Here is a 16690-nt window from a genome sequence, read left to right as displayed (position 1 = left end):
TGCTCCGAGATTTCCAAACCCTGGAACTGCTCACACGTGTCAGAGTAACCGAGCACACTGTCTTCTGTCTGCGGGTCTTTACTTAATTCCAGTTTCCATTTCTTGTACTAAGAAAGAGGTTCCTTCCACCTGTTTGTCCCATACCTTCCCATATTTATACTACCGGGGAAACTATTTCAATCGATAAAGCTTATCTGTCATTTTTGTTTTCCCCTGATCTTTAGCATCTGTGGTCCTGAAGTCATTCTACATTAATCTGGTATATTGATTTTGCTTTTCTAAACGACAGCAACCTCGGCCAGGCTGCCTCTCACTCCTTGCCTCCTCAGCCCTTGCTCTTTCTAAAGGGTGATTCCTGACACCCCACAGCGTCATCTCGCCCGCCCCCGCTTCTCCCATCATTTGTAACCATGTCCGGAATCTCCTCTGTCTGCCTCCCACCACTGGCCCTGTTACAGCAGTGCTCTCGCCATAACCACAGGGTGAATATCAGCAGGACTCCGCCAGCCGGGCTAGGACCTCAGACATTCGCACTTCCAATTTGCCCCTCCTCCGGCTCCCCTGATCCGGGAGCGCGCGGCCACCGCTGCAGCCGGGAACACGCGCGGGGCCACTCGCATAGGATCCAGGGGCGCCCAGCCCCGCCCCCGACCCGGCAGCTCAGGTTGCGGTCTCTCCCTCTCTCTCTGTCTCCCCTCCCGGCCCTAGACTCGCGGCCCCGCCCCAGCACCGCCCCCTGGTTCCTGCCCCCGCCCGCCACCCGCGTCGCCGTCCCCCTCCCTCCCCGAGGCCCCGCCCAGGCCCCGCCCCCTCGCTCCCGCCCCGCCCCCGTCCCGCGTCGGGGTCCCCCTCCCTCCCCGGGGCCCCGCCCAGGCCCCGCCCCCTCGCTCCCGCCCCGCCCCCAGCCCGCGTCGCCGTCTCTCGCCCTCTCGGGCCGCGCGGCCGGAGCTGGCACGGAGGAGCGGCGGCGGCGGCGGCGGCATCGCGGCCTGGGGACGCGGGCGGTCCACTAGACGCGGCGCCCCGAGAGCGCCCGCCGCGCGCGGACCTGCCTCCTGCGGTCCCGGGCTGCCGGGGAGCGTCCGGCGTTCCCCGAGGGCGGGCGTGTCCTCGCGGCGCGGGGCGGGGGCCGCAGCCTGTTGGAGCGCGGGGGGCGCCAGGCTGGGGGCGCGGGGAGCCCTGCGGGGGACCGCGCGGGCCCCGCTTCCTCTGCGGAGCAGTTTTCTCGAACTCTCCATCCCCGCCTCATTGGGGCCCATCGCTGCGGGGAGATCCCCTCCGGGTCTGCCGAAGGTAAGCGGACTTGGCCATTTAGGGGTCTCTTGTCCCCAAACCACAGCCAGAGGTCGGGGGTGGGGAGCGGAGGTTGGGGACCGCATGTTCGTAGGAAACGAATAAAAAAATGCAACAGGCGGGGCGGATCAGGAAACTCCTAGCGTTAATGTTTCCTGCAGAGAGGAGACTTGTCCAAGACTGAAACTTGGTTAGGTTCTTCAGAACCGAAGACGGGCAAAGGCGAGGCTGCTCCTTAAGTCTGGGTCTGAGCTCCCTCTGGTGGCTTCTTGTAAGGATGGAAAAGGAGGCTACAGGTGAGAGATTGGAGCGGGAACTGCTCTTCCTTGCTCCCACACGTTGTCATGATTTCTCCTTTGAGAGAAACGCCTGGTCTCAGCAGTTCCCGTTACAAAGACACCTTCTGATCCCATGAAAGCTAAACCTTCAACCGGCATCAAAAAAGGTCCTTTCAACTTTTGTTTTTCGTCCCGGCGTACTTTGACGGAAACAAGAATGATTGCAGGGCTCATCTTTGTGTTAACTGCATTTGAATCAAACATTTTTAAATGACTAAAGCAAGCCACAGTTAAAATATAAATACTGACGGGGACGTTATATCTTGTAGCTGCTTGGCATCTGCCAACATTCATGGTTATCCTACTCTGTGCATTTAAAAGTATAACAAAAAAAGAATCACTTGCGCTGAGATTGTACTTAGATTTTATTGTGATTCTAAAATTTCTATCAAGCGATTGTAGAACATTGAAATCATCAGTTTATGTCCACTCTCAGCATACCTGTGGCCTCAGAGAATTTCTTTGTTTTGTTTTCCCCCCCAGAAAGGAATGTCATGAAAAAGGAACAGAGAAGAGAAGACTCTGTTGGTGAAAGGGGAGTTTTCTTACCCAGTCGGAGGTTACTTCATGATTGGAGAAGTACCTAGGCTGCTGAAGAGATTAGATTTTGATAGTTGGAGAGATGGAGCTGATGAAAAAAGACACAGAAATGCTTCCTCTGGGTCCTAACAGGCTGATGAGTAAGCAAGCCTGAAACAGACAGATTTGGAATGAAGGCAGGGATTTTGAGTCTTGTAAAATCAAGTAGGACTTTGAACACTTGTTGAGGATGTTTTCCTTTCAAAAATGGAAGAAGAAAAAATTCCCAAAGCAAGAAGTGTAAAAAGTTGAGAGGGGTAACACCCGAGTTCATGCCAGGAATTTCAGTGCTTCACCGACTTCTTTGGGCAAACCTACGCAAAGACTTGTACACATGTGGTGATTTTATCACCGGTGATGGTTTCCTGTGCTAGGAATGACTTCTTAATTTGGATTTTGGAGTGCTTTTTCTTTTTTTTTTTTTTTACAATGTGTGTTTTGACTCTTCATGTTAGATAGATTTATGTAAAAGAAGTAAATCCTGAATTCATAGTATAACTATCTGTACCACTGTTTACTGCGTGATATGGAAAAATTAGAGGTTTTAACATTCCTTGAAGTTTTATTGGAAGCAAAACTGTGTCAGGGACACAGATACACAGTGTAAGTTTTCTCTTTTTGGCAACTGTACTTGCTTTGAATGAGCCGAATGTCAGCTGGATTTCACAGCATATACGATTTACAATCTTGGTTTTATCAAGGCCTTAAATGTGTGTTTTATGCTAAGCAGATGGGAAACACTTTGAGCACTGTGTTTGACATGTATGCCTAAGGAAAGGAACTCCCCGATGGATCATGGCGTTAATGTTTACAGGACATTTCTTATTTTTAGCATTAGTGATGTTTGCTTTCTCTACTTTTGAGGAATCTGTGAGCAATTACTCTGATTGGGCAGTTTTCACAGATGATATAGATCAGTTTAAGACACAGAGAGTCCAAGATTTCAGACCCCACGAAAAGCTGAAGAAAAGTATGCTTCGTCCAAGTTTATATTTTGATGCTGGAGAAATCCAAGCAATGAGACAAAAGTCTCGCACAAGCCATTTGCACCTTTTCAGAGCTATCAGAAATGCAGTGACGATTATGCTGTCCAACCCCACATACTACCTACCTCCACCCAAGCATGCTGATTTTGCTGCCAAGTGGAATGAAATTTATGGTAACAATCTGCCTCCTTTAGCACTGTACTGTTTGTTATGCCCAGAAGACAGAGTTGCCTTTGAATTTGTCTTGGAATATATGGACAGGATGGTTGGCTACAAAGACTGGCTTGTTGAGAATGCGCCGGGAGATGAGGTTCCAGTTGGCCATTCCTTAACAGGTTTTGCCACTGCCTTTGACTTTTTATATAACTTACTAGATAATCATAGAAGACAAAAATACCTGGAAAAAATATGGACTATTACTGAGGAAATGTATGAGTATTCCAAGGTCCGCTCATGGGGCAAACAACTTCTCCATAACCACCAAGCTACTAATATGATAGCATTACTCACCGGGGCCTTGGTGACTGGGGTCGATAAAGGGTCTAAAGTAAATATATGGAAACAGGTTGTAGTAGATGTGATGGAAAAGACAATGTTTCTATTGAATCATATCGTTGATGGTTCTTTGGATGAAGGTGTGGCCTATGGAAGCTACACAGCTAAATCAGTCACACAATATGTTTTTCTGGCCCAGCGCCATTTTAATATCAACAACTTGGATAATAACTGGTTAAAAATGCACTTTTGGTTCTATTATGCCACCCTTTTACCAGGCTTCCAAAGAACTGTGGGTATAGCAGATTCCAATTATAATTGGTTTTATGGTCCAGAGAGCCAGTTAGTGTTTTTGGATAAGTTCATCTTAAAGAATGGAGCTGGAAATTGGTTAGCTCAGCAAATTAGAAGGCACCGGCCTAAAGATGGACCAATGGTCCCCTCCACTGCCCAGAGGTGGAGTACTCTTCACACTGAATACATCTGGTATGACCCCCAGCTCACCCCACAGCCTCCTGCTGAATATGGTACTGCAAAAATGCACATGTTCCCTAACTGGGGTGTCGTCACTTATGGGGCTGGGTTGCCAAATACACAGACCAATACCTTTGTGTCTTTTAAATCTGGGAAGCTAGGGGGACGAGCTGTGTATGACATAGTTCACTTTCAGCCATACTCCTGGATTGATGGGTGGAGAAGCTTTAACCCAGGACATGAACATCCAGATCAGAACTCATTTACTTTTGCCCCCAACGGGCAAGTATTTGTTTCCGAAGCTCTCTATGGACCCAAGTTGAGCCACCTTAACAATGTGCTGGTGTTTGCTCCATCACCTACAAGCCAGTGTAATAAGCCCTGGGAAGGTCAGCTGGGAGAATGTGCACAGTGGCTCAAGTGGATCGGCGAGGAGGTTGGCGACGCAGCTGGGGAAGTCATCACTGCCTCTCAGCAGGGGGAAATGATATTTGTGAGTGGGGAAGCAGCGTCTGCGTATTCTTCAGCAATGAAGCTGAAAAGTGTATATCGTGCTTTGCTTCTCTTAAACTCACAAACTTTGCTTGTTGTTGATCACGTTGAGAGGCAAGAAGATTCCCCAATAAAATCTGTCAGTGCCTTCTTTCATAATCTGGATATTGATTTTAAGTACATCCCATATAGGTTTATGAACAGCTATAATGGCGCCATGATGGACGTGTGGGATGCACACTACAAAATGTTTTGGTTTGATCATCATGGCAGTAGCCCCATTGCTAGTATCCAGGAAGCAGAGCAAGCCGCTGAGTTTAAGAAACGGTGGACTCAATTTGTTAATGTTACATTTCAGATGGAATCCACAATCACAAGAATTGCATATGTCTTCTATGGGCCATATGTCAATGTTTCCAGCTGCAGATTTATTGATAATTCCGATTCTGGACTTCAGATTTCTCTCAATGTCAATAATACTGAACATGTTGTTTCCATTGTAACTGACTACCATAACCTGAAGACAAGATTCGATTACCTGGGATTTGGTGGCTTTGCCAGCGTGGCTGATCAAGGCCAAATAACCCGATTTGGTTTGGGCACTCAAGCAATAGTAAAGCCCATAAGACGTGATAGAGTTATTTTCCCCTTTGGATTTAAATTTAATATAGCAGTTGGGTTGATTTTGTGCATTAGCTTGGTGATTTTAACTTTTCAGTGGCGATTTTACCTTTCTTTTAGAAAGCTAATGCGGTGGATCCTAATACTTGTTGTTGCCTTGTGGTTTATTGAGCTGCTGGATGTGTGGAGCACTTGCACTCAGCCCATCTGTGCAAAATGGGCAAAGACGGAGGCCGAGGCAAGCACGAAGTCTTCGTCTCCCGAAGGGCACCACATTGATCTTCCCGATGTTGTCATTACCTCACTTCCTGGTTCAGGAGCTGAACTACTCAAACAACTTTTTTTCAACAGTAGCGATTTTCTCTACATCAGGGTTCCTACAGCCTACATTGATATCCCTGAAACTGAATTTGAAATTGACTCATTCGTGGATGCCTGTGAATGGAAGGCATCAGATATCCACAGTGTGCATTTCCGTTTGCTCCGGGGCTGGCTGCAGTCCTTAGTCCAAGACACAAAACTGCATTTGCAAAACATCCATCTGCATGAACCCAGTAGGAGTAAACTGGCCCAATATTTTGCAGCGAATAAGGACAAAAAAAGAAAACTGAAAAGGAGAGAGTCTTTGCCAGAACAAAGAAGTAGAATGAAAGGCGCCTTTGATAGAGATGCTGAATATATCAGGGCTTTGAGGAGACACCTGGTCTATTACCCAAGTGCACGGCCTGTGCTCAGTTTAAGCAGCGGGAGCTGGACCTTAAAGCTTCATTTTTTTCAGGAAGTTTTAGGAGCTTCGATGAGGGCATTGTATGTAGTAAGAGACCCTCGGGCATGGATTTATTCAATGCTGTACAGTAGTAAACCAAGTCTTTACTCTTTGAAGAATGTACCAGGGCACTTAGCTAAATTGTTTAAAGTAGAGGGAGGTAAAGGCAAATGTAACTTAAATTCGGGCTATGCTGTTGAGTATGAATCACTGAGGAAGGAATTATCAAAATCCACGTCAAACGCAGTCTCCCTGTTGTCTCATTTGTGGCTCGCAAACACAGCAGCAGCCCTGAGAATAAATACGGATTTGCTGCCTACCAGCTACCAGCTGATCAAGTTTGAAGATATTGTGCATTTTCCTCAGAAAACCACTGAAAAGATTTTTGCCTTTCTTGGAATTCCTTTGTCTCCTGCTAGTTTAAACCAAATATTGTTTGCCACCTCCACGAACCTTTTCTATCTTCCCTATGAAGGGGAAATATCACCAACTAATACTGATGTTTGGAAACAAAACTTGCCTAGAGAGGAAATTAAACTCATAGAAAGCGTCTGCTGGACACTGATGGATCGTCTAGGATATCCAAAGTTTATGGACTAAATGCTGCAGGTCAGCAGAAATTTGCACTAATACTTTCCAACCCAATTTGTGCATATGAATTAGAAGAGTTTGTTTATTCTTGTACTGTGGGTGTGTGTGGTGTGTGTGCGTGTTTTCAGTCTGTTACTTGCACAAAGAGATTATTTTAAAAATAGGTACCATATTTGGTCTAGCAGGATTTATTTTTATGTCACCACTTTCCTTGCCTTTGTTTCTGAAATTTTTTCTGCTAAAATATCTCTGCTACAGAGGTGTAGATGAAGTTCTATCACAGGGATCAGGAGAGATGGGAAAGTTTTAAAGGTTTTTGTCTAACTCTCCTCCATCTGTAACCATGCTGATCTGTCTTGGAACCTCAAACACTGCTAAAGGCCTTGATGGTTGCTTTACCAAAACATCTCTTGCTTTGAAGATGGGCTACAAAAGTTCCTTATATTTTTTAAAAGGTCTTCTAACACATTTATCTTGCACAAAAAGGAAAAAAAGGAATTCCTCTTACTGTGTATAATGTTCAGCGATGCCACTGAGAAATGGTAAAAACTCCTATCAGAACTACAGGATTTCTGGAAACACAGATGGAAATACAAAATGAATGTTTTTTTGAGTCAGAAACAGTGACCTGAAAAGTCTTAAAGTTTTTTATTTAGAACTAATAAGGCATAAGTCTTTGAACAATCTGGGTGCCAAGGGCTGGTAGAATATTTTCGACCTGCTTGTCTGTTTAAAACTCTCCTTTCTCTTTTGCCTTGTTGAAGCTACAGCTGTTCGCAATCACACCACTCCCACCCTATCCTTTCTGTCACTGTCATGCAAAACAATCAGTAGTTACTAATTGCTAAACTCCCAATATTTGTGGGGATTTTTTTTCCTGATGATTAATTTTGCATTAAAGCCTGACACAGAATCAAATGTCTTTTTGAGGAATTATCACTGTATGACTCAAAGAAACCAGTGCCACTGCTGCCAGTGTTTTTTTAGACTGGAAACAGAGTTGGAAAACTGCCTGACTTGCATCCCTTTGAATGCGTTTACAGACTGCCAGTGTCTGCAAAAGTTGAAGGCAAATGGGAGATGATGTCAGAGGCATCTGTTTCCTTTACCATCTGCATCTTATTATAAATGGAGTCATAAAATGTGGTTCATTTTATTTTGGTAGGCTCTGAAATCAAAATGCTATGCCGTTATAAGTCAGTGGAGTAATTACAATGTATTGGATGAAAACTATCAGGCAGTGTCGAGACTCGATGAAAATCTCTGTACAGATTGCAGTATTCTTCCTGATGTTTCAAACTGTGGTTCCCCCATGCTCTCTGACGCTTGGGAGTCTGTCATTCCGACCTAGATAAAAGTGGTTCTTTGTCAGTAGTTTGTTATTATGTCAAAATGTGCCTCCAAAGTGATAAAGCTGTGGATATGTTACATTCCAGCAACCCCTCACCTGGCTGCCATTTTTCTCCCATCATCGTGTGAATGCAGACCGCTCCTCTTCCCGCGTATCTGCTTCCTTTCCGTAGCTCTCACTGCTTTCTCCCTGCAATGTCAAAATTGATGAAAATCATATTCTATTAATATAGATTCAGAGGGCAACTGAAGACCTGAATCTAAACTATTTTTCTCAAGGAAGATTGTTCTTTCTATCTCAGGGTTATCAACAAGCATGTAAAATTGCTACTTGGATGATTACACTGTTTCCATTATTGGGAAGAATCTCACTGTTGGCTTTCAATTCCCAGGATATGTGATCTCGAATCAGATCAAATAAAAAGGCTTTGGGTTGGCAGTAGTGTTAGGTCTGATCAAGGTAAGCATTACAAATATGCGCAGGAAACAAAGAAGAAGGCGGGAGCTACCACTGACTTTCTTTCAACGTTGTACAGAAGCACACCCACAAGCAGAAGGGAGCCAGATTGAGTATGTGGAGGAATTGGGGGAGAGAGGGGGAAAAATGAGAGAGAGTAATTCTGTGAATGAATATGGGAACAATATGGGAACCTGTTATGGATAGCTAAATAAAGGGACACACTTTACAAAATGAGCTTCACGGTGTACGCTAGCTTTCACCACTATGTAGCAATGCCAAGGTGAATTTCCATCTCTACTCACCCATTCCCAACCCCAGGGAAAGTTTGCTGGAGGGGGAGATTTCTCTATGCAGATTCCCCAGTGGGGCAATGTTATGTATGGGTGAGGGATGACACAGCCGTTGGATATGCGTGCATATGTTGTTGCGTGGGACCCCCTGGCTTATAATCTCAGCACGTAACGTGACCGACTCCCAGAATATCCAGGCCCTGCACTCTTAGGGTGTTAGCCTAGGAAAAAGTCAAATAGCCTCTACACTTAAGTTTTAATCTTATCATCTTGAAAATAAAGGAACAATTATCACTATGTGACACTTCTAAAGGAAACACTTGTAAAAGGTCCTCTCTGTAAAATCAAACCTATTCTTCATTAACTTACCCAAACTTAGGCCTAACTGGGATAAAAGCTGTTATTCAAATAATAGCATATAAATCTTGAAATTTTGAATGTGTTAATTTTGCTGACAAAAGTAACAAAAATAAATGTAGTGGTAATAGTTAATCTGGTTTTCAAAAGTTTGAAATAAGGCAGATTACTCATTTAGGATTAAATAGACCATATCCAGAGTTGAAATTACTGTAATAAAAATTTCAGGAGAGGAAATGGGATAATCTATTCAGGAGAAAGAAGATAAATCTGTAAATATTCTTTAATTTATAGAGACCTAAAGAGGCACAAGTTTTAAGGATCTGGTACAAGAATACATGCATGTGAGGCCTAGACCCCAAATATTAGACATTCGATTGGCTGTCTTTTTAGACAAACAGAAGAATTAGTAAAGACCTGGCAAGAATGAGATGTCAAATTCCCAGACATGGCGAAGGAGCTGCCTGTCGTACGATCCTCAGCAACTGTATTCAGAGAACAACGTCTCCTCCACACACACTAGCTTGTCTTAAAAATTTCTCTTTTGTGGAAATGCCACCCCTCGTCTCTGTCACTTGCTTTTGATTGACATCATTTGTCTGCAGTTTTTGGTGCATCATCAAAGATCCTAGACATTCTTGATATATAAAGTGTATCACATTCCATTATCTGTAAGTGAGTAAACACTAACAGTAGTTTTGAAATTGCTATGTTGGATTGGCTTAACTCTGATCAAAATTAGAAAAATATTCACTGATAGTTTAGGAAAAAATGTGAATAGAAGGCAATATGTTAGAGCACCACTTCCAGAGATAAGGGTGCCTGATAGTCTAAGATCTATTAAGAAATTTAATATGTGAGCTATTTACTGCTTATTTAAATCTTGACCAAAGTACGTCTATAATATAGCTAAAGATAGCTGCTAAGGTAATTTTTCAAGTACTTGACTAGTATCATTTCCCTTCATTTTGGCAGAAAAATTCAAAGAATATTTTAAGAACAAAATCACTGAATTTTTGCGTGAAGGATGATAGGCACTTCAGACAATGGATTCTAACATTCTCTAATTGACTTGTAGATGCTTGAGCTGTAATTTATATGAGCTTATGTTATATTTAGTCCAAGTAACATATACATGTTTAATTGATTGTGTCTAAAGATTGGTTCAGCTAAGGCTTCCAAACCGTGGGGTTTTTTGTTTTTTGTTTCTTTCACACTTATCCAGTTATGCAGCAAGAAAACAAAGACTGAAAATCATAAGCTGGTTTATTGGAACAATATGTGTAACAAGACTCTTAAATAAATGAGAAGCAAAAAGCAACTTGGCTGTGGTTGGGATAATTTTTAATAGCCCTCCTCTTTAGGTCTTTGGGTAGCTGTGTGAGGATGTTGTATGGAGCTGGGAATGCAGGACAAGTTGAGTATTGACACACAGTCCCACAATTTCAGCCACTAATCTTGCACACTTCAAGATGATGGGCAAGCCTTGCCTCTGGGCCCCTAACTTAATTCCAAGTCCTGTCTGACTTGGACTCAGTCTATTTTACCCTTCTACATACATCATCCCAACTTACTAAATGGCAAGAACATCCCTGTACTGTGCATCGGCGCTTTACAGCTGCCCCTCCTGCCCCTGGTAGGATATCATGATATCATGGTCAGTCACGCATGATATCACTAAAAAGAAGAAGGTTCTTGCATGTTTACTTAAGACATTCTAAGTAGATAATGCACAGAGCTGGCACTGTGAAGAATTTTTTTTTTTTTAAAGAAGGATAAGGTTCTATCATGAATTAGTCACTTAATATGTGCTACACATTGAACCATAAGGTTTTCACGTATCTCATTACACTCCTCACGACAACACTATTTGATACTTAAATTTTTACAGATAAATTTGAAACCCATACTATCTCTATGGGGAATATGTTTCTGTGATGGAATTTTGATGGATTTACAATTCATGCATCAGTTCACTTATTCACCATACTTTTTGGGTATCTGCTGTCAAGGTATTGATTAGCATGAGGGAAGAACACAAAAATTGGTTGGGTATAACCCTGAAATCTCTCCAGAGACTTTAGTAGGAATTCACCAAGAAGAGAGGAGGGGCGTGCTAGGTAGCAATTACCACCCAAGGAAAGGCACTGAAAAGTATTATCTGTTTTGTAGTAGATGTTATTTATTTCTGAAATAGTGGTTGTGAGGAAAGGGAGTAACTTATCAAGTTAGAGGGAGTTATTGGTAAATTTGGATAGAGATCACCACCTATTTTTTTCTTAATTAGTCTTTGATGCTCTAGTTCTCATGGGACATCCCATTAATAAGTAGCCTTTCCAAAAGAGAAGTGCAAATAGAACAAAATGAAACAAAAATAGATGCTTGCTCTTTCCCTGCAGTCACTCAACTACCCCAGCACACTTATAACAAAGAAATTTGGTCTATAGTTGGATATCATGGGATGCCCTGAAGAGAAAAGAATGTGTTAGTGTAGTCTGGTGTGCGTGCACATCATTGCTAGTAATAATAGTAAGAAGGATAACTCAGTGTATTTCATCTAGGGTCCAGCTGGCCAGCAGCATCTTCTTTTCCTCTCCCTCCGCTCTCTGCCTCCATCCACGGTACCAGGCACAGCTATCAATCCTGGGAATGCACTGGTGAAGAAAACATACATGAGCCCTACCTCCATGGAACTGACAGTCTAGTGGGGACTATAAAGAAACACATTCTGCATTTCTCAATGTTCCTAGCACAAAGGAGCCTACACAAGCCTACACAATATTCACAAGTGGAAGTGAATATTCTTGTCAAATCTGTGATTACCAGTCAATCAAATATATTTAAATAGAATCATTTTAGGAACAAAACAATCTGTTCTTATTTTCCCTACCATGTAAATAATACCAGAAGGAAGGAAGGGAAGGAGAGAGGCAAGGAAAGTGGGACAGAGGGAAGGAAGGAAGGATGGAAGGATAGAAGGATGGAAGGAAGGAACTTGGAACCTAAATCTGAACACAGAAAGTAAGGTGCACAATGAGAATCACTCCTGTGACAATTGTGTTAATTATTGTATGAACTATTTAAGAATCTCTTTGAAATCTTATGTAGTTAAAACTTTGGGGGAAAAAGGATAAATTATAATCTGAGCAAATCTTTTTCATAATACATGTCAATTGCTCTCTCTTTTATTTCTTTAAACTATTTCTGTATTGCTCTGACTCTCTTGAGATGAAATGTAATTTTTTTTTGAGTGTATTAACACTGATGTTGAATTTTACCTACTTATCTCAAGTTTTCAAATGTCCTAGATACATGGTGTTTTCCCACATGTTGTCTTTTTCTCTGTTTCTAAACTTGGGATATATAGATTGTTCTTAATGATTTGAGGAAGCAACGTTCATTCTAATGTGACATCCATGAAGCTCTCTATTCCTCCTTTTGGAAGTCAATTCAGCTTCCATCACTGTCACTTTTCTCATTTAGTAAATGAGCAGAATATTCTAATCCCTGCATTAAAATTTGGCACCTTTCCAGCCAGCCCTGCTGGTCTAGTGGTTAAGGTTCGGCACTCTCACCGCTTCAATGGCCTGGGTTTGCTCCCTGGTCGTGGAACCACACCGCCCATCTTGTCAGTTGCCATGTTGTGGCGGCAGCTCACGTGGAAGAACTAGAAGGACTTACAGCTAAGCTGTATAACCATGCACTGCGGCTTTTGGGAGAAGGAAAAAAAAAAAAAGGAAGATTGGCAATAGATGTTAGCTCAGGGCGAATCCTTTCCTGCAAAAAAAAAAAAAAAAATCAGGCACCTTTCCATGAAAAATTCATAAGACATTTCTTATCTTATTCATTGCATAATGCAAATAATGCTCTAAACCCATGTTGTACTACAATGAAAGATTACTGCCAATTTTATTAGTAGTTATTTATTGTTTCAATTATGTGTTCATTTATTCCTTTATCTTGTTCCAAAAGATTAATTTTGTTGTAGATTTGTTTAAAGTTCTTGGAATTTTAAAATATGACTAACTATATTGAGCCATTTTAATTTGATACCTTAATGCAATATTTCACAAAGCTTTGAAGGGGAATTTATTTATCTGTATAAGAACACATAATACAACCAAGAAGTGATGAAATTCCTTTCATAAGATACCCATGAAAAGAAAAATGCATATAAAGAATGCAGTTAATAAAAATTAAGCCCGCACAAACAAAATAGGTGGTCTTGACTCCTCATTTTCAACCACTAACCTGAGTGCCCTGGCTAATTCAATGCTAACCAAAACATAGCACACTTACAGTTGGTTTATGTGCACCAGTGAATGGAACAGGTGGTTATTTCTCTCTAGATTTACCAAAATAAACTGAAATTACACACATGCAGTTATCTTTTACCCAACATTCATTATAAGACTATCTAAAATACCCCATTATGGAACACGAGTAGAAAGGTATGTGCTTGTATACACGCATAAAAACGTGGCAGGATTCCATTACCATAAGAGCATAAAGTTTTCTCTATAACCAGCAGACTGCCCTAGTGGGTTTTTCTCAAGCCATGTTTGTACCTTCCTCCATTTCCTGGCTTAATTTGAAAGGGAAGATTTCTATTAAAAATGTTATATTTACAACACTTTTATATATTGTATGAGCTTTGAAATTAGATAAAATAATAAAAATCCCTAGGTCAGTAGAGACTGACCTGCTGTGAGGTCTTAAGCAAGTTGCTTCATTTTAATCTCCATTTTCCCATCTGTAAAACTCTCTCACAGTTCATGCAAGGATTAAATAAAATCATGTGTGAAAATCAATAGAACAGTACTTGTTTCCTCCTTGTGATCACCTCCAATTCTCTAGTCTTATTGAGTATATATATATATAGAGAGAGAGAGAGAGCAGAGAGATGTTTACTTTGATTCTATTGTTGTATGTGCCCCAAGAAAAGGCAAACCCATATATAGTGTGATGCACCATTTTCTCAATGACAAGATATTAAAAATGTTTTCAGATAATTTGAGCATACATGGTTAAGATATATAGACCAAATAGACATCTATTTTAGTATTTAATATGTTAATTGAGTTGCACAAACATGTAAAATCACCATTACACAATTAATATATTAATTGGGAAACACTATTTTTTTATGTTAATGTTTCAAGAAAAAATTTATTCAAACTTTCACTTACTTCAACGTCGTCATCATTTCTAGAGCCATATTTTGAGTTTTTCCAGAGCATATCGTAGTGACTTCTGAGTTTTATTGAGATATAGAAATTTTTGTATTCAAGTATGCTATTACTCGAAATTTTATTCCATGTTACAAATGCCATTTGTATAAGATTAAGCATAACTTTATGTTCATACTTTCATTCAGTATATATGTAATTGTGATCTTCTACATTGTAACCGTATTTTTACCTATTTTAATTTTTTCCACTTATTTATTATGAAATATGCATAAAAGCTGGGGGTGTCTAAGACTGTGTGTTCACACTGCATTTACTACACTGGCTATGATGGAATAAGTGGAAACCAATCAGAGGTAGTGTATCTAAATTACATATATATGTGTATATATAATGATTATTCCCCTTAGCACCATATATAACAGAAGATTATATTAATATAAAATTATCTAGTCTATATGGAATAATTTTTTCTGTTATTTCACTTGTCATTCGCACATATTCTTTGGGTTGGGGTGCTTTATCCTCTGGTTGGTGCTTTGTAAGTTCGGATGCTTTCTCTTTTTCAAGGCTGTAGGTTGGGACCCAGGAGCAAATTCCAGAGCCTCCAGCCAGAAACTCAGCCTTCCAGTGAGGAGTACAAGAGACATGCACCTCTGCGTTGGGACCAAGTGCCATAGACCTATGATAGTAGGGTTTGTACCCTTGATGGAGAGGAATTCCTTTTCTGTGATTGGTTTTCTCTTGGGTATTGCTGTCCACTCCTTTGCTATGGTTCACTGTATGTGAATTAGAAAACACTATTGTGTTGATCCTTGCATATGCCAGCTCTACTGCCCCCACTTATCAAACTGTAGGTATTATGGATATGCAAAATAGGTTGCACCAATATGTTGACACTGAAGAGATGCGTTGACTTTATCTGGGAAATCAGAAGCCCTCTTCTATCATATTGACAAGTTTCTGTGGCCAGAGCTGGGACTTAGAGTCAGAATTCGTATACTCACACACTCTACAATATGGTACAAAACATATATGATATAAAAGATATTAACAAACGTGAGTGTACCTACCATCCACTCTGAGAAATGCACAATTAATACTAGTAGTTAAGGCCCCCATCTGACCTTCCATTATCACATCCTCCTGCTCCCACCAACCATCCCAGAGGTAATGTCTATCCTGAATTTTGTGTTTACTGTTCTCTTGCTTTTCTTTATAGCTTCACCACATATTTCTCTCTCCTTATCAATATGTTATGTATTTTTGCATGTTTTCAAACTTTATGTAAGCAGAAACACACTGCATATATTCTTGTGCAACTTGCTTTCTTTTGTTTGTCTAATGCATGTTGGTGTTTGCAGGTGGAGATCACATTTTCAACTTGGTTGAATATGCCATTATCTGAACATACCATTCTTTATTTATCTGTTATCCTGTCAATGGATTTTGGGAATATTTCTAATTTTTGAAAAACCAAACATTGTATATAAAAATTCTTATGTATGTTCTATAATGCACATAAAAAAGAATTTTGTCATTGTGTTTTGTTTGTACCCAGAACCTTCCCACCCATCCCCACCTTCCTAGTATATATATCTAGGGCAGAAAGCACGTCCTCAGCTATTCTAGACGATGCCACATTATTGTTTTTCCAGATTGTGTCTACAAATAGACACTCTAACCATTATAGAAAAGTTTCTGTCGCTACAGATTTTCTCCTGTACTTGACATTTTCAGACTTTTTAATATTTTCCTGTCCAGTGGGGTAAAAGAGTGTCCCATTTTTGTTTTCATTTGCAGTTCTCTGATTATTAATGACATATAGCATATAGACTCCCATGCGTGTGTGCACATACACGTATATAGTAGTCCTTATTTTTTCCATTTGTGTCTCTTTTGTGAAATGAAATCCATGTTCATGTCTTTTATCCATTTTTCTGTTGAGTTCACTTTTTTTTCTTATTGATTCATTTAAGTTTACCATATATTCATAATATTAACCCTTTTTCGGTTATATGTGTTGTGAATAATTGTCGGCTTGTATTTTCATAATCTTTGTACTATGACTTGGGTGATAAATTTCGATACACAGATGTTCTTAATTTGAATGTAAGCAAATATGTCAGTGTTTTCCTTTATTATTTATGGGTTTTTTTTCATCTTATTAAAGAATCTTTCCCAAAGTCCTGGCACTGAAACTGTTCTCTGTTTTCTTCTAAGCATTTTAATTTTTTTATTGGTTATTTATTGCTGCATAACATATTACCACAAACTTAATGGATTAAAACAACACACATTTATCATCTCATAGTTTCTGTGGGTAGGAATCCAGGCATGGCTTAACTGAGTCCTCTGCTCAGGATCTTGCATAAGGCAGCAATCAACTGCTGCTGGGATCTCACCTGA

General features: G+C 40.7%; 1 protein-coding gene across 2 annotated transcripts; it reads left to right on the top strand.

Annotated features, from left to right (window-relative positions):
* The first annotated feature begins 972 nt into the window (after positions 1–972).
* Positions 973–16468, top strand: DSEL (dermatan sulfate epimerase like). Of its 2 annotated transcripts, none has more exons than XM_004422626.3 (3): positions 973–1293; positions 2115–6653; positions 14852–16468. In XM_004422626.3, exon 2 carries the CDS (start codon positions 3006–3008, stop codon positions 6642–6644), a length of 3639 nt encoding a protein of 1212 aa, XP_004422683.2. In that variant the 5' UTR covers positions 973–1293; positions 2115–3005; the 3' UTR covers positions 6645–6653; positions 14852–16468. The 2 variants fall into 2 exon arrangements, with proteins under 2 accessions (XP_004422683.2, XP_087295451.1); XM_087439325.1 differs by lacking the exon at positions 14852–16468 and adding an exon at positions 1455–1589 and having other exon boundaries at positions 974–1293; positions 2115–12334.
* The last annotated feature ends 222 nt before the right edge of the window (positions 16469–16690 follow it).

The sequence above is a fragment of the Ceratotherium simum genome, chromosome 14 (genome assembly GCF_057802395.1).
Source record: "Ceratotherium simum simum isolate JZ-2026a chromosome 14, ASM5780239v1, whole genome shotgun sequence".
In the NCBI taxonomy this organism is placed as follows: Eukaryota; Metazoa; Chordata; class Mammalia; order Perissodactyla; family Rhinocerotidae; genus Ceratotherium; species Ceratotherium simum.
This window is presented reverse-complemented; position numbering and strand designations above follow the sequence as displayed.